This window comes from Ascaphus truei, chromosome 7 (assembly GCF_040206685.1).
Source record: "Ascaphus truei isolate aAscTru1 chromosome 7, aAscTru1.hap1, whole genome shotgun sequence".
Taxonomy (NCBI): Eukaryota; Metazoa; Chordata; class Amphibia; order Anura; family Ascaphidae; genus Ascaphus; species Ascaphus truei.
Window position 1 is genome coordinate 76,064,048 of NC_134489.1, and position 17,832 is coordinate 76,081,879.

General features: G+C 40.4%; 1 protein-coding gene across 6 annotated transcripts in view; it reads right to left on the minus strand.

The window, feature by feature from the left end:
- MYO3B (myosin IIIB) overlaps window positions 1-17,832 on the minus strand; it is a 410,453-nt gene that overhangs the window by 56,316 nt on the left and 336,305 nt on the right. For all 6 annotated transcript variants that reach the window (XM_075609095.1, XM_075609097.1, XM_075609096.1 and 3 more), the window contains 2 exons: window positions 6,622-6,742; window positions 460-523 (listed from right to left, as the gene is read on the minus strand). In XM_075609095.1, coding sequence (XP_075465210.1) covers window positions 460-523; window positions 6,622-6,742 — 185 coding nt within the window. The remainder of the gene's footprint in view (window positions 1-459; window positions 524-6,621; window positions 6,743-17,832) is intronic.

Sequence of the window (17,832 nt, forward strand, 5' to 3'; positions counted from 1 at the left end):
TTCAACATCAAATAGTAAGCAGCAAAAATTGGATCAGACTTCAAAGACCGTGCTGTGCTTCAAGTCACAGAGCGACTCCTCCATTTCACATATTGAATTCGAGCAGGATATCAAAGTGCTACCAAAGAACCTCAGGTCTTTGCTAAAATAGAGGCTCTAACATCTGTAGCAAAGCGAAGTGCACAGACAAACCACCTCAGGGAGCAGCTAGCGTTTATTCTCAGCAGCAAATTTCCAGCCTTTTGATTCTCTCATTCACTGTACCTTCCTGTCTTTCTACAGAGCTGAGGTTCTTAGCAAGCAGGCTTTTGTCTCAGAGACTTCAAAACATAACTAACGGTTTCATGTTCAGATGGCTCAGCCAAATAGCCGTGAACACATTGCAGAACTGTAGACTCAGGAATGCAAAGTTACAATACCATGTTACATTAGATGATTAGAGCCTAAACGTAAGACTACCTTCTCTCTCTGTTTGCCGCTGATGTTTGGCTCTGAGGAACGGGTGGTATTACAATTCTCCTGCCTGAAACAAAATAAAAAATTAAATGTAAAAAATGAAGTGTTCAAAATGTACCCTTACTCAAAAGTAAATGTTATTTTTTTTGTACTTTGCAAGTTTTTAAGTCGCTTCATACTTGCTGAAAAACAAATGATAAAATATACTGTTATTCTATTTATTCTTTAGAACAGAAGTCCAAACGTTGACTGTCTTCATATGTGCGATACAGTATCCCAAAAAGTTTAGGTGATTGGAAGCTTTTAAGATGAAAATGGGGGATAGAGGTACACTGAATAATAAGCCGCCACAGTACTTTAGCACGAATATTACTGAGTGCACAGGAGCTTTAAGCTGCCAACTCTTGTAATTAATGGAATAAAAAGCTCAGCGTCTTCCAGATTTGGTAAGTAGATTGAATCAGCGTTTCTGTGCCAGTCTTCACCTTCAACGGGATTTTTCCTGACTAGCACCCAGGGCCGTCTTAACGTATGGGCACGCTAGGCAGTTGCCCGGGGGCCCCACAGCATAGGGGGGCCCCCACGCGTGCCCACCATTCTAAGTCTATTTAGGAGGGCTTGCTCTCCCCCCGCCGTGGCACCCGGCACCCCGGCTCGCTCTCCCCCCGCCTGGCACCCCGGCTCCGCTCGCTCTCCGCCTGCCCGGCACCCCGGCTCACGTCACAACCGCTCGCAGCCTAGCAGTGCAGCACTTCCGGTGCCTGCTGCTGCTAGTGAGCGCGTGGGAGGCTGGTGAGTGATTGTGTAGGTAGGGCCCCGTGCACTGCTTTGCCCGGGGGCCCCTAATGTTGTTAAGATGGCCCTGCTAGCACCCTAACGTTGATTCAATCCATTTGTCAAATCTGGAAGAGTCTTTTCTTCTATTAGGTTTTAAAGCAGCATCCCCCAAAAACTTAATATGATTGTAACTTGTATAATGTTAGTAACGTGCCCCCTGAGCATGTTTCTTCTCTCTAAATTTTTTAAAATGTTTTCTTAGTGTTAAAAATCACAATTTTCTTCATCTCTAGCGTCTGCAGTTACCATAGTAACATATACAGCATTTGGTTTAGACGTGAGCTTTATTTTAAACTCCTGGACATTTTATATTTCTCATGCTTCTATATGCTAAACAACGCATTGTAATAATAAAAACAGTGCTGGAAAGACCAAAAATATGTCCCTTAAATGAATCACAAATGTAAAAAAATGGTGATCAGCTCGGACTGCTGCATGGACAGATGGATTCTGCAGGATGGTGATGACTGTAGGGATATGAGGCCTTTGCTTCAAAATTCTATTTTAAATTTTTGCACAGTGAAATAAACCGGACAGTGTAGGGCGAAGGCTTCAATTTTCTTTAGTTTTCTTACTTTTTAAAATTAACTGGCTCTTACTTCTTTCAATAAATGAAAATAGTGAATGGTGTAAAAAAAATTAAACCTGGTCTATTCTACTACAACAGATGAAAAGGTTACATGGTGTAATTGCAGTGGCTTTATAAAATATTATCTTACCCAACATCAATGACCTTATAGACCTCTGTGGAGTTTCATTTTTTATCTTGGATTTCATATGGCTACTTACGTGGTTAATATGGAAGAGGCTCTACACTTATTGTGGCCTAGATTCCCCAAATCTTAATCATTTAGATCCTTAGATATTGACAATATCCTTATTTCATTGCCTCAAAGTGGCGGGAATCTGGCAACAGGTATTCATGAAGATGTATTTTGGCACTTGTGCTGGTAGGTTCAACCATACTATGAAAGCTTCAACAATATACCTGGCTAAAGTGGGAAAGGTACTTGCCAACATGCAAATGAGGCTGGCATGGCAAGTAAGGCCTCAAGCCCCAAAAATGGAATACACAAAAAAGCGAGGGCCTTATTCTCCGGAGGAGAATCCGCTGGATTGTCCTTGAGCATGACGGCGTTCAAGAAGACGATATGAAGACAAAGGATGCTAATATAACCTCAGAGGTTAAACAAAAGCCGTCATTCAATTCTCAATCTGGCTACCTACAACTGCTGTACTCTCTCCAGTTAAGCAGCACTGCAAGAACTGGAAGACGAACTTGAAAATATTAAATGTGATATTGTTGGCCTTAGTGAAGTAAGAAGAAAAGATGAAGGCCTCATTGAGCTCAAAAGTGGAAACCTTTTATATTACAGAAAATGTAAGAATCAGTGGAGAAGGCTTCATCATTAACAAGAGATGGAGAAACAACATAGTGGAGTACGGAAGCTCATCAGAAAGAGCAGCCAGAGTTGACATTCAGTTGACAAAAAGATGCAGACTTCAAATAATCCAAGTGTACACTGGCGACACACTTTATTCGAGCTCGGCTAGTCCCACGAATTTGGGTATACCCGGGTGTTTTGAGGTTTGTGACTGTTTTCTGCCCGAGTGCATTGAGTTATTTTCCGGCAGGGATTGAAGCATTTTATTCCCGCTGGCTGCAATACTGCACAGTACATATATATATACTGCATTACAATTCATGAATTTATGCCATCTGGTAGACACGTGAAGCATTGCAGCCTATTAAATCCTAATCATTATCATTTAACAGATCAGCCGCCCATCAGCCAGGCATGAACCCAGGCTGGGAAGGCAAATGCAACGGGGCTTGCCAGAGGTGAGGAGCGGCGCATTCCAGGTATCTGCCAGGTACATACCGGGTATTTGCTCGAATAAAGTGTGTCGGTGCAGTATGCCCCACCATGAAGTCACACAGACAATGAAGTAGAAGACTTCTACCATAAAATCAAACAATTTAACAAGAACGGAAATGGACACCTCAAGATCATTGTGCGAGATTTCAATGCAAAGAGTGGGGCCCAGCAGAAAGACGAAGCATCAGTTGGTAAGTATGGAGACAGATTGGTCAAATTTGCAGAATGTGAAAAAGTGTACATCCTGAATTCATTCTTCAAGACGAATCCAAATAGAAAATTAACATGGGATGGACCCAATGGAATCAAGAATGAAATTTACTTTATCATAGCTAACAAGAAACACTTGATTGAAGACTGCACAGTCTTTAACGTTTGGACACAAGGAGTGATCACTGGTTGGTTTGCATCTGACAGGAGCAGGACTGCTGTGTTCCATACAGATTGTCTGTGGTTTGCATTTCTTGCCTCATATTATTTATCCTGCTCCTTTTTGGGTTTTTCTCTTGTTTGCTATTATACCAAGTTGTTTGGTTGTTCATTTTTGCCTTTATTTACTTTTTGTGTGGGGGTTGTTTTAGTCTTTTATTGGGACTTGACACTGTTGTTGTGGGTCTGGGGGACAGGGAAGTACCCCTCTGTTCCATTGGAGAGAGGGTGAACGTGCCTGACGAAAGGGTGTTCCCCGAAACATTGCCCCCCTGCTACTTCCCCACTATTGTACCCACCTGTATGTTGTCTTGTCCCTTACTGTATCTCTGTATCTCTACCCTATCACTTCCCCCTTCCCGCCTCTTTATTTTCCTATTTTGCCTATTTTTATTGATTGATTATTGCTTTATACCATTTTTTGATGTAGGGTATGCAGTTCTGGTATTGGTTGTTTGTGTTACACATTAAATCACACTTTTTGGCATTATCCCGTTCATTTGTTCTATTTTCTACAGACAGTGAGTGCTGGGCTATTTTTGTTTATATGTATTATTATTAGAGGCATTTGGTCCTCTTTAGTCCTATGCACCCTGCATTATTTCTGCTGTTTAAGTGAGTGCTGTGTATCACTTTCTTGTTTTGTATCATAAAGAGAGTTGAGGACTTCTATATGAAATTGTATGAGAACTCAGATGACACAGGACATAATCCAGCAGAGGAAGGGAGAAAAGAAACCACCAATGATATACCATGCGTCCTACCAGAAAAGGTGTCAAAATTAATACAATCAATGAAGAATGGGATGTCTCCCAAATAAGATGGACTTACAACTGAAATCTTAAAAGAAGCTGGGGAAGAAGTAGAGAAAATCCTTGCAAAACTCATTACATGCTGCTTGAAGACCAGGAAAATTCCAGAACAGTGGAAAAATGTGATAGTCATCCTCATCCACAAGAAAGGAGACAAAGAAGACCTCCAGAACTACAGACCAATCAGTATACTTCCAATCACTTACAGGATTTTTATGAAGATACATGCTATTCGGCTGCAACAGACCCTGGATTTTGCCCAGTCTAGAGAACAAGTGGGATTTCGCAGTGGATATAATACAATGGACCACATCTAAGTCGTACAAGAAGTGATTTCCAGAAGTAATGAATATGGTCTCCCACTCATTTTAGGATTTGTAAATTATGAAAAAGCATTTGATTCTGTCTACATCTCAGTGGGTTTAAATGCATTAAGCAGACAAAGTGTTGAAGAAGCGTACATTGATATTATAAGGAACATTTACGAGAATGCTACATTAACCATTAGATTACATTAACATACAAGCAAGTTAGGGATCAGCAAGTGAGCTCGACAGGGAGATACCATGTCACCAAAGCTTGTCACAGCAACACACATAATTGTTTAAGACATTGAATTGGGAGAAAAAGGAATACAAATCAATGGTGAATACTTGAGTCACCTACGATTTGCAGATGACATTGTTATTTTTGCCAAGTCCAGAAAACTCCAGCAACAAATCAGAGAACTGGGTGAAGCAAGTAAAAAAGTGGTCCTCCATATTAATCTGGGATATAAAGTGAAGATCAACAAATGTCAACTCTGAAAAGATCGAAACAAATTAAATTGAACTAGAAGTGAAAGATTATTTCTACATTGGTCAGCAAATAACAATGGCTGGGAACCTTTTGAATAAAATCAATAGGCGAATGAAGATAGGATGGAGCCCATTTGGAAGAAACAAGACAATCTTTCATGGGAACTTTCCATTGTGCCACAAGAGGAAAGTTTTCAGTGTACTCTGTCTGTGCTCACTTATGGATGGGAAACTTGGACCCTAAATGCGAAGATAATTCAGAAGCTTCAGACAATCCAAAGAAGTATGGAGAAATGCATGCTGGGTATTACCTGAAGAGACACAGAAAAGTATGAATGGGTTCAAAACTAAGCACAAGTCTTGGACATCACAGGGGTGAAGAAATGAAAATGGCAGTGGGCCAGACATATTGCAAGAAGAAATGACCATCGTCGAACAAAGATGGTACTCGACTGGATTCCAAAGGAAAGTAAAAGACCAAGATGTCTACCAAAAGTAAGACGGGAGGATTAAATCAGAAAATTTGTTGAAGCAATGTGAAGAAGAGAGGCAACCGCAATACCTTCATTAAATTCATAGGGGAGGCCTTCATTCAGCAGTGGATTGACCAGGGCTGAAAATTATTATATATATATTGTTGGAAATAATGTTAATGAAGAGTACATTGTTTTATTTTAAGAGACCATTTCCCGTACTACATATGGAAGTTCCCATTCACACATTTATTGTTGGTATGGAAAGCATCTCAATGCAATAAAGATGTTAAATCTCTGAGTACCTCAGAAAAGCAGTTATTGATGCTCATCATGGGGAATTTTCAAAAAGACAGGGGAGCAGGAGAGCCGTACCCCAAGATATGTGGGAGAGAGAAGGAAACTACATAGAGCAGTATAGCAATGGCATTGGGTGTTCACACAGCATAAACTTCCTCAATGATTATACTCAAAAGGGAGTAACCAAGTAACCATGACCAGGTCGAGAGGGAGTTTGTGTGCCACTACTACTGTTCTATACAGGCACGAATTTGGTTCCTGCTGTTATGGACATTATTGGGACTTATGTCATCTTGGTGCTGGCAGTCACTACACAACGCTGTTACCTACGATTGCAGCACTTGAACGGTGTCCATTTATATACAACGCGGATATCTGTGACCGCAGCACCGGAGACGGGATTTGTTCCTGCACGACGCTGTTTCCGGCGATGACATCTGAAAACCACTGCTTGTTCCATATTCTATGCAAGTTTTTATTATATTCCTTGTGAGTGGACATTTGTCTGACATTGTTTATTAAAATCCCATATTTTTGGTACCTTATTGCACTATGGAGCATGCGCTTCTCGTCATACAAACATACATACAATTCATTTTAAAGCCACAGATTTATACAAATGTATTACACTACTTACCATTTTTCCTTATTAGATACATGGTCTGTGGATTTATTGTTTGAAGTCGGATCTTCGATGGTGAGCTGTTTATTACTCTTTAATACAGGATATTGTTTTCTTGCAACATATCCCCTAAAAGCTACATAGGAAGGAATAGAAAATGGTTACAAATAAGACTGTGGTTGATATTACTTATTTTCCCCTAACCTGTACTGCTGGAAGAGTTAGCAACACATTGCAGCTCAACAAAGGCTTCTCTAAAAGTGAAGGTGTTCTGGTTTTATTTTGACCTAATGCCTGTAGGTTTCATTGTGAAATTCAACCCTGAATGAGTAAGATAAAATTGCTTTATTTTTACCACATGTATCTCATACTGTAGTTGCCACATTACAGATTGCTATAAGAGGATGGGAGAAAGATGAGCAAAAACATCAAACATTTGTCTATGCGTGGGGCATCCCAACACTAACCATTACCTGCAAGAGTGTCTGTGGCAGGTGAGTAGCTCCAAGGCCATGTGAGTACTAGAGCATTATTTTTAATGTGTACATGATATTAAGATATGGTGGCCTGTATTTTCACTTGAGTGGGCCATAAAGGTTCTTCGGGCACCAGAAGGTGTGTTACGACAGAGCACCACTTAGTAAATATGGCTTAATATGTTTAATCAGTAGCCTTGCAAATTTAGACCCAACTCCCAAATGATGAAAACATAATGGCAAACTCATGCGTGCACAGGGGCCTTTGAAGTTCTAAAAGCTCTGTAGACTATACATGGATTTCTTATGGGTCCAGTAATAGGTGTGACAACCAACAATAAATATATACTTCTTCAGGACCAGTAAGGCTAATAGAACTTTGCATGATGACAATGAAGACGTGAGTTTAGTCATGGAAGTCCTTGTGCCCACGGCTGCGTTCTCCAGCTTCTCCATGTGTGAATGAGACTCAACGCGTCATCGGAAGCCGGCTGAACCTCGGTAAGTTCAGGTTGCAGAGGCCTCACGCGATCCCCTGGCATTTAATTCAAATGCCTTGGGGAAGAGTGGTGCCTCTGCAACCGCCACGCCCTCCCATGAAAATCCTGCGCCCCCCAGTTTGCACACCCCTGAGTTAAGCCATGGAAGTCCTTGTGCTCACGGCTGGGTTCTCCTGCGTCTCCATGTGTGAATGAGACTCAAAGTGTCACTAAAAGGAATTTTGACATAAACGTGCCGTACAGAAGAATAACACATTCATGTGTCTTGGTGCGGCAATGTATTTTATTTTGTCAAGAATAAAATGACACTAGATGGGGGAGTCCGAGGTGGAGTGTAGAGATTGTCGGTGGTGCACATAGGCAAATTATATGTGTAAAAACTTTGCAAATAGGCTCCTCTTTTGTGCGCTAAAAATGCGCCAAAATGGTCTGTCGAGGTTTTTTCGACTTAAAGACAAAGGCAAGTGGACGCAAAGAATTCGTAATCCATTCACACATGAGCATTACCCACACCATGCAAAGAATAAGAAAACGTGATCCAAATATAAGAACATGAGTAATGACAAACCAACATATGCTGCTAATGATTTTAGGGGAGAAATTGATTTTTTGATGCAATGCACTGTTTCAATTAATTTAAAACAAAAAACAAAAAAAACATGCTCTATACATAACCCCAATAATGTTATCTTAACACAGTATTTTTTTAATTTATGTAATTATTTCTCAAGCAACAATCGTTTTTGAGAGACATCCCCGTATAGAAATTGTTTCAATGCTATGGCAGCAGCTAGAAGACAAATCATAACATGTCAAGCCAACATTATAGCGAAAATCCAAGCAATCAATCATATAAACTACATGTCTCATGTTCTACAATCCCAACCAAAAGACTAGTTTAATAGAAGGACTAGAAAAATTAATATAAGTAGGAATAATACAACTGGGATGAAATAAGAATATAATAATGTATGCAGAAAATCTAAATTGGTTGTATATTAGACCTATTTCTTTAAGATCTGATAAACAACTTTATCAGTGAAAATTGATTAAAGAAATTTGGCATCTTGCTATTCTTTTGTCGATGTATGTCAAGATATTCCCAAAGTTTAGCAATCGTCCTTAGTTTTCACCTCTGAGAAAGTATTATTTGCATACGGTATATGCCAGGATTTGTGTTCCTGTTACGTATTGTTAATGCAATGTACAGGCTAAGAAGTGTAACATGAATTGAATGGTATCAATAAAAACTATTTACAGAAATATTCTATGGGGTGATGATCTAAAGCAGGGGTGCTCAACTCTAGTCCTGAAGCCCACTCCCCTCCCCCCAACAGGTCAGGTTTTCAGGATATCTCTGCTTCAGCACAGGTGTCTCAATCAGTCCCTGTCTTCGATTGAGCCTCTGATTGAGCCTCTGATTGAGCCTCTGATTGAAACTGTGATATCCTGAAAATCTGACCTGTTGGGGGTAGGGGGGGGGGGTAGGGAGGGTTTGAGGGCTGGAGTTGAGCACCCCTGCTTTTAAGTGTGTTACTGCCTAATCAGGCACTAAAGCACGGAAACTCCCATTCAAGTAAATTGAAGTTTCCGTGTGTTAGTGTCCGAGCTGCATTAGCGAACTCTAGAGCATAACCCCAATGAGTGTCAATGGATAATTATTTCCAACAGGAATGTGTGCTTTTATAAGCAGAAGATATTTAATCACACTACAGGGCATCCCGTTACTGTTATTTTGTAAAATAGCACAACTCATAGGTTATAAACATCATTGTTTACAGCAGCGGTGGCCAACTCCAGTCCTCAAGGGCCACCAACAGGTCAGGTTTTCAGGATATCCCTGCTTCTGCACAGGAGGCTCAATCGGTGGCTCAGTCTTTGATTAAACTCCCACTGGTGCTGAAGCAGGGATATCCTGAAAACCTGACCTGTTGGTGGCCCTTGAGAACTGGGGTTGGCCACCCCTGGTTTACAGTAACAGTGCAGAGTAAAAGAATCTGAATGGTTATCAAAGTGTAACTGGCTAAAGATTTGTGAGTGGGTCAACAGCAAAACAGTATGGAAAGAGAGAATTGCAGATTTCTGCAACTTGTCAACCAGAGAAATCAACAGAGAAAAGACAAGGTGATCACATGTCAGTAATTTCCATGATCACACATTAGAAGATGCAGGTGGGTCAGGATTCGGGGACTCTTGACAGAAATCTCTCTGAAAAAATTGTACAGTAGGTTGAAGTACTGATTAGGATGACAACTCAACTTGTTACCCTTTCAGCTACATATAATTACAGCTATTATGTTTGGCTGAAGAGCTATGTAACATGTGTTGCAATCCTGTGGAATTACATGTTACAGTAGGTGTGCAACATTATTAACATTTGGCAGTGCAGTAAGTCTGTTTCTAAATGATAGAAACATTGGAGTAATGTCGAGATCATTCCAGTAAGATTAAGACAGTGATCTTCACTAACATTGTCAAAGGATGGTAGACGCTCTATCCCAGCAGTATGAATTTGTTGCTCACTTCTAGCTTGACATGAAGCATTTAGTTCATACAGTGTGAAATTAACAGGCTCGGGATGCTAGAACCCCATGAACAATCAGTTCAGGAACGAATGACAAATTATCTACAACCAGATGCCCATCATATATATTATGCACTCAGATAATAATCCTGAAACTCTGTGAAATGCTCATCATCATAGAGGCTTGTGACAGCTCAATGCACGCTTGTTTAAGATTGATTACTCCTAGCACTGCTTTTAATATTCGGGACACAAATGCATTCTTATGTAAGAATGCTTGATAAGATACTAGCTTTAACCTCTGTTGCTTGAAATTAATTTCACTGATATATATATATATATATATATATATATATATATATATATATATATATATATAAAAACACAAAGTCTGTAGCAAACTAGCTTTGAAATCTTACATACTGTATGGCTTACTGGTTATACACATTGCTTAAAAACATGGAAACATTACATAATCGTTCAGATGAATATATCAAAATTAATTAGCGACTGGAAAATGTTAATTGAAGGAAATGTATACATGAATTGGTATTGTTTTTACTAAAGCAAAAGAGGCTAAGATTGACTTGAATAGATGTTAATGCCCAATCCGCCCCCATGCTTTTGTGAATCTCTCCATAAGCGAGGTTATGACTTAAGTTTGCAAGTGTAAAGAGAAAGCATCAAATAATAATTGCAGGCCTGTTAGTAAACAATCCCATTATACAAGCATGAGAGTAGAAATTAATGAGACTCCACTCAAAGTAATTTGACAAGGTTATGTATTTTAGAAAAGTATGTTTTGTCTCAATGCTCTTAGTTTGTCCTCTGTTGTATTTAATGAAGAATTGTGTTGGTCAAAGCAGAGAGGTTAATGCCATCTCAAGATTTTGAAAAAATTTTTTTTTACATAAAGGAAATTAAACGAGTAACATGGATAAAAATATTGATGCACCGTGTTATATAATGTGTGCTGGGACACTCGCCATACTGGTGCACATTGAGTGCAAGATGAAATGCATCTCTGGGCACTCTGCCTTCATGTCCCACAATGATTTGGAATGACTGTAAACGAGTTGTGCTATAGGCTGAATGAGTGGCTCAGTGTGTAATGGCACAGACTCTGAGCCTGTTTCAGTCCCAGGATAAGATCCTTGCGCAAGTCACCATACTGTATCTCCTTGTGCCCTAGGCACAAAAATTAGAGTATGACTCATTGGGATGGATCTACAGAAGTCCATCATTTTGTAGCTAGTAATGCGTGTTGCGGAAATTGGGAACTGACGTTATTTTTCTTCATTTTAACAGGTATCCGCAAAGCTAATGAGATACAATAGTAGCAGCGCTATTAATGGGGATTTTCATGCTTCAGAGACGCGCTTTCCAAAACACTGCACATGCGCATTGGTCAAACTTTAATGCACATTATTAACGCATGCGATAAAGACGCAGTACTCATGTGCCTTACCGAAAACGAATGCAAATCTTATTACAGCTCAACCCCCTTATAACGCTGTGCTTGGGGTCCAAAAAATCACATCGCGCTATAAGCGGATCGCGTTAGAAATAATGTACAATTGTGTGCATTGTACAATAAAGTATTTAAGATACGAATAATCATGTTGTAAAGTATTCATAAATATGAAAATTGGGAGCCACGCTGGCATCGCGTTATAAGCGGATTCACATTGTAACAGGGTTGAGCTGTATAATATTGACAAATTGAACATTTATACATGTCTTACATTTTCACATTATTTATAGTGTCCTTTCTTCATTTATTTGAATTGTACATTAATAAAAATGTAATATGGATTTATATTGTTGAGATATGTATGGAAATACATTATTGTACACACATACTTAATACAGTCATTATTATATTATCATAATAGTTCACACCAACTGTAAGAGACATGTGCAGAGGTACAATCTAGGAGACATATTTGGGGAAAATAAAGCATGGCTTTTAATCAGCCCGTAGTGTCAAAAAATAAATTTTTAAGAAAGCAACCAAATAAACAAACAGCCTATCTCTTTGGAAGGAATAACTCACTTTCCCTGTCCCTATCTGCAGAGATGGGAGGATAGGCCTCTTGCCAACCTATGATCCCAAAGTCCAAAGTGGTACATGTAAGCAGGGGCTCTTTATATCAGTCTCTGGGTTGGTGTCCATTGGGGGCCACCATCTGGCAGGGTCCGCTGTGCCCTGGATGGGTATGGTTTCTGGGTATCTTGCTGGCAGCACAGTCTTTCTGTGCTCAAGACAACTGTTCCTGTGAGTCTCTTCTGGCAACACAGTCCTTCTGTGCTCAAGACAACTGTTCCTGTGAGTCTCTTCTGGCAGCACAGTCCTTCTGTGCTCAAGACAACTGTTCCTGTGAGTCTCTTCTGGCAACACAGTCCGCCGGTGCTCTGAAGATCTCATGCAGTTTACCTAGGAGGCTTTTCTACCTGACTGATGAGCCAAGTGGAGACTGGCCAGTTGCCTCTAGCTGTAATTAACCAGCTCCCTGCTGGAGCCCTATTTAAACAGGGGATAAGGCCCTGTCACACGAACATAATCACTAAAAAAACATAATAGTTTATGATGTTTTTCAGACATATATATGATTCCTAATATTTATCTTCGTATGACACATGTAACTTTTTGTAATGAAAGGGTTAAGTCCTATAATCATTACATTGCTTTTAGGCTATTGCCAGATAGAACTCAATGATAAATCAGGATCTGGATGAGGCAACACCAGCTTTTGGAAGGCCTTAGATATCGTAGCATTATTATCGTGCGCTCACACAAATGGAGGTCTGAGAATCTCTGTTGTTAGGTAAACTGCTCATTACTATATGCTTTGCATATGAGTAAGCAAGACATCTGTTAAAATGTATCGATACACTGTCTTTCAGGTGATTTCACCATTGGGGATACGTGTTACGGATATTGGATGTGTAAAATGGCGATAACAGAACTCTAAAAATGTAATGCACGTCTGTGGATCTACCCCGTTGTATCTGCAAAAGTCTATGTACAGCGCTGTGTAAACTGTCAGCGCTCTATAAGAACAAATTGTACTATGTTCTACAAGGGATACATCAGATCTCTTTAGGTTCCATAAGAAAAAAATCTTAATTAGGAATCAATGGGGTAACAACAGACTTATTTTGATCATGGATTCAACTGACTGTTGTGGAATCACAAAATTCAGGAGAAATTGTCAAAATGATGGAAAAAAATGTGAAATTGGTCAAAATGTTGCATCTGGGTCCTGTACATTTTCACAAGCTCTGTGCATATTATTTTTTTTTTGCATAGACAAAGATGGCATAAAGTCCCCTTACTGCGAGTCATTAGACACTTGTTTATTACAGGTGGCACAGAAGGAAGCAAAACAAAGTTGGATGTTGGAGCGGTACATATACAGTAGAAACACTTTTGCTTTTTAAATCTATGAAGCATACAGTATAACTTGACCTAGGAGGGACAACTAGACCTTTATGCAGGATCCCAAAGATTAAACCTAATGGATTCAGTGCTTCATTAAATCAGGTTTCCTATGCAGTGTTTTCTGCTAACCAAAAAGGCAGCAATGGAACACACACACACACACACACACACACACACACACACACACACACACACACACACACACACACACACACACACACACACACACACACACACACACACACACACACACACACTATATCTATTAAATTACAATTCTATTTGTTGCCTTCTGGTTTTAGGATTCGTGTATATTATGGAATTCTAGTACCTCCCAGGTAGGTTGGAATTCTTCATGGAAATACCTAGCATCGGCAGCCAACTATTATTAAGTGAAATTCTTTCTGACAGTGTTGCATATCAGATACCCTTATTTGTATGTTTCTTTCTCTACCCAAAGGAAATGTATCTTCAAGTAGATTATTTTTCAAGTCTTTCTTGTCTTCTCCACTTGATCAATGGATTGTGAAGTACATAAGCCCACTGAGATCTCTCGACCACCAGCTCATGTATTTGAAAGGCTGTCTGTTTATTTTTAAAATGCAAATGCCCCATACCCCCAAAAGACCACGCTGCAAAAAAAAAAAAAAAAATGAACAATCTCTACGTTGAGAGTTTCCATTAGGGGCCATGTTCCTATTTTCTATCAGGCTAAGATCAATCGCTGTCAGAACAACTTAGATAAAATTGTACGATCTGAATAAAGCCCTCCATAATTAAAAAGGAGCCCGGGTAATCCTTATAGAATTTTTCAGCAGCATCATTTTCACAGCGTTTATAGCAATGATAAGGTCATTTACAAAAGAAATCCGTGTCTTTCAAATGTTGACTTGCAGAAGGAGCACTGCTTGGAGAAGCGCCATAGATAACAATTACGATTGGCCCCTAACACTAACCTCACAGTCTTTTGGAACTGATTCCAATGGAAAGGACCCAATAAGGTTAATACCCACACTTTGATCTCGGTCGAGGCGTACCAGCAAGAATTAATTTACATTTCAGATGAAAAAAGGTTGACAGCATGAAAAGGCATCTTGTTTCTGGTATGTGAATGTGCTGTAATAGATCGGGAATTCTGAAAGGAAGTTCTGAGGAAGCACAAGGGATAAGCCCCCACTACTGATTTCATTGGGAAAGGGATGAAAGGAATACAAATTCCAATATGCGCTGTTCTGTAGAAACATGTAAGCCAAATGTTTCCTAAATTATTAGAACTGTTCTTATACGGCTTTGAACCTTTTCGCAATCGCTTGAAGTTAGACGAGGATAAAAATTAAAATCATGAGTTGTGAACTGTCGTGGTCCACGCAAATTTCCAGTTTCTGATCATTTCAGATCTTAAAATTGGTACCACAAACATGCTGTATCTCTGCCTGTACTGGGATATTTTTAGCCACAGTCAGTGAGATGGGTTATTTAAGGATTGCTTCCTGTATTAAATGTCACACATTTCTTTTGTTAATACAGGGAAGAAAATGTGAAAGGAATACAGAGCATTAATCCTTTTCTTCTTTGCTGCAACTCAATGAAGCTTAAGGCTGCACAATGGGGCCAGTGTGTGTGTGTTAAGATGCATCCTTTATTTACACTGTAGGGAAACATATACAGTAGGTGTCAGAAACACTGTGTACATCTATCTGCACTTAATGCAATATTTACAGTAAAATGCCATTTAGTGGCTTTAAAGGTACGGTCATACATTTAGCTCTGGGCACAACTAAAAGAGTTTACGAGAGTAACTCGAAGTAACATTGTGCCTCTCAGACAATGGATTATAAAAAGTTCAATGAGGAATTATGGTCAGTGACTAATAGTAATTTCTGTAACTTTTCCCACTGGTAAAGCACAATATGAAACAGTGAAAGCAACAGTGTCAGTATGTGGGTGTTAGAGACGCAGAAATTACTGACCTGTAATTAGCTGCTCCTTTGAACCGTTATGACTAATTCATATAAAATCCACTTGCATTTCTAATGTTATTCTTTATATAGAAATATGTAATTACATTATTAAAAATGGTGCTTCATATGTATGTTGTCCTGTTATTTTTTTTCAATCATATGAATCTATGATTAAATATAAACCTATCCAAATAAAATGTATTTGTCATTGTATATGGATGCAGCTACTCTTTTGTTTCTTGCTACAGTATATTCACTGTAAACAAATACGAATATTATTTCCAAATATGGGCATGTTTACAGATTCGAAATCCGAACTCCATGGATTAGGTACTCAGTCCAGCAAATAGAGAAGGTAGTGTTCGATCCAAACTCAGAATTGAACTTTGGAACAAATTGTCAAGCTGGAGCTGAAATCTGAGTCAAACCCCAAGAAAGGATCCTCCTCTGATGAATTTTGTTTTTTGTTTCAATTCTTTAAGGGGCAGCAGGAGGTTCTGTGATTTTCCTTTTTAAATTCACATTATTGAAAAATTTCAACCAAATTCCCCAAAATGTTTTCTATGTTTTTTTACATGTAACGATACTTAAATGTGTCACACTAACACCTGCTGCTAAGGTGAGGGCCTGAGTACTCCTTTATGTGATATGCTACACGTGGCTTTAGGGCAGGCAACGGGAGACAAACTACAGTAGTGTTTATAGTATAACAATATTTATAAAGAAAATAGCAATGGACATTCTGGCACCTTATGATCCTTAACAGAAGGATCACTATATACATTATCATAGCAATGGTACCATAACACTCCCATTAAATGCTGCATGGGCGTAAGGGTTCCTGTCCAGGCTTTGACTGGAACCCGCCCTTATCTGGCTGCTTTGGACATTTTGATTACTGGCAGCCTGGTATATTGGCTGTACCTGTTCAAGGGCTTAAATAGCAGCCAGTGACTTCCAGCCCCTGCCTGAGCAATGTATATGTTTCCCTGTGTTCCTGGCCACCTTGGGTTCTAGTTACTGAGCCTTCCTTGTTCGTGAGCCTTCCCTGTGTGCCTGGCCACCTTGGGTTCTAGTTACTGAGCATTCCTTGTTTGTGAGCCATCCCTGTTCCTTAGGCTAGCCTGTTGCTGTGCCTTTCTTGTTTGTGAGCCATCCCTGTGGCTTCCCTGTTCCGGAGGCTAGTCTGTTCATTTGGAATCCCTGTTGCTGACCCTGGACTGTGACCTGACCTCACTGCCTGCCGACTGCCCCGACCCTTTGCCGTTGCCTGGATTTTGCACCACTGCCACCAGCCCTGACCTCCTGCCTGCTTACCGACTATGGATACTCTTACAGGACTCTGTCTCTGGGCTCTGGTCGGTTAATTTGCATCCCTACCTCAGCCCTGTGGGTCCACTTCCTGATCAGAGATGAGCACCATCACAATGGATGTATGTCAGTGTCTGTTGCTGAGCCCACAAATCCTGGGTATCAAGGCCTGTGTAATGGTGCCGGAACATCGTTGGAGCTCTGAAATGTATACTACCGGTAGCACTGTGCTTTGCTAAACACTTTGGTATCCCATTATACTGCTTCCGCTGAGGATCCCCTTTGCCGGTGTGTGTTCCTCCTTCGGCTCTCACTTGGATGCTCCTCTGGGCCTTCTCACGATGATAACTGCTCTCCCTCCAGCTAGCATCCACTCACACGGGCGGAATGTAGACCAGCCCCGAGTCCCCAACAGTCAATATTGAGATCTCTCAGGTGTTTGCAGATCTGCTATAGCAGCTGTCCCCATACTGCTCAGCACCTGCGTGTCCTGCCAGGGACTCTTAGATAGCTCCTTCTTTAGTCCCGCCTCAACAGAGTCCAATCTCGTTGGCTGAGGCCCTGTCCATCACAAGTCATATCTTCCTGTACCGGAAGTGGCTCCCTGCTGCAGCACAGCAATCTGGGAGTTGTTGTTTCCTATTGCAGCCAAGGGCAGTGTATTTGTGACAACTGCCTGCATACAGTACATAGTACATAGTACACAGTACTGAAATGCGGTGTAGCCCTTGTGTTGTGGTCAATAAAGTTTTTCAGAAGAACATCCGGGAGCTTCATTTCTTCAGACATGCGCAGTAGCGCCGTTTCACTTCTTCGTTCCTGATCTTCACCGACGGCGGCACGCAGTAGCTGGGGAGGAGAGCGGGTCCCAGACCAACGGTGCAGGAGAGGTAAGAGGACATCCCCCTGCACAGGTCAATTCAGTGGCCACGCACAGCTCCCTCCCACATAGCTACATTGCCTGGAGACACCCTGAGGGTGTATCTGCCTTAGTACACGGAAGTGCATG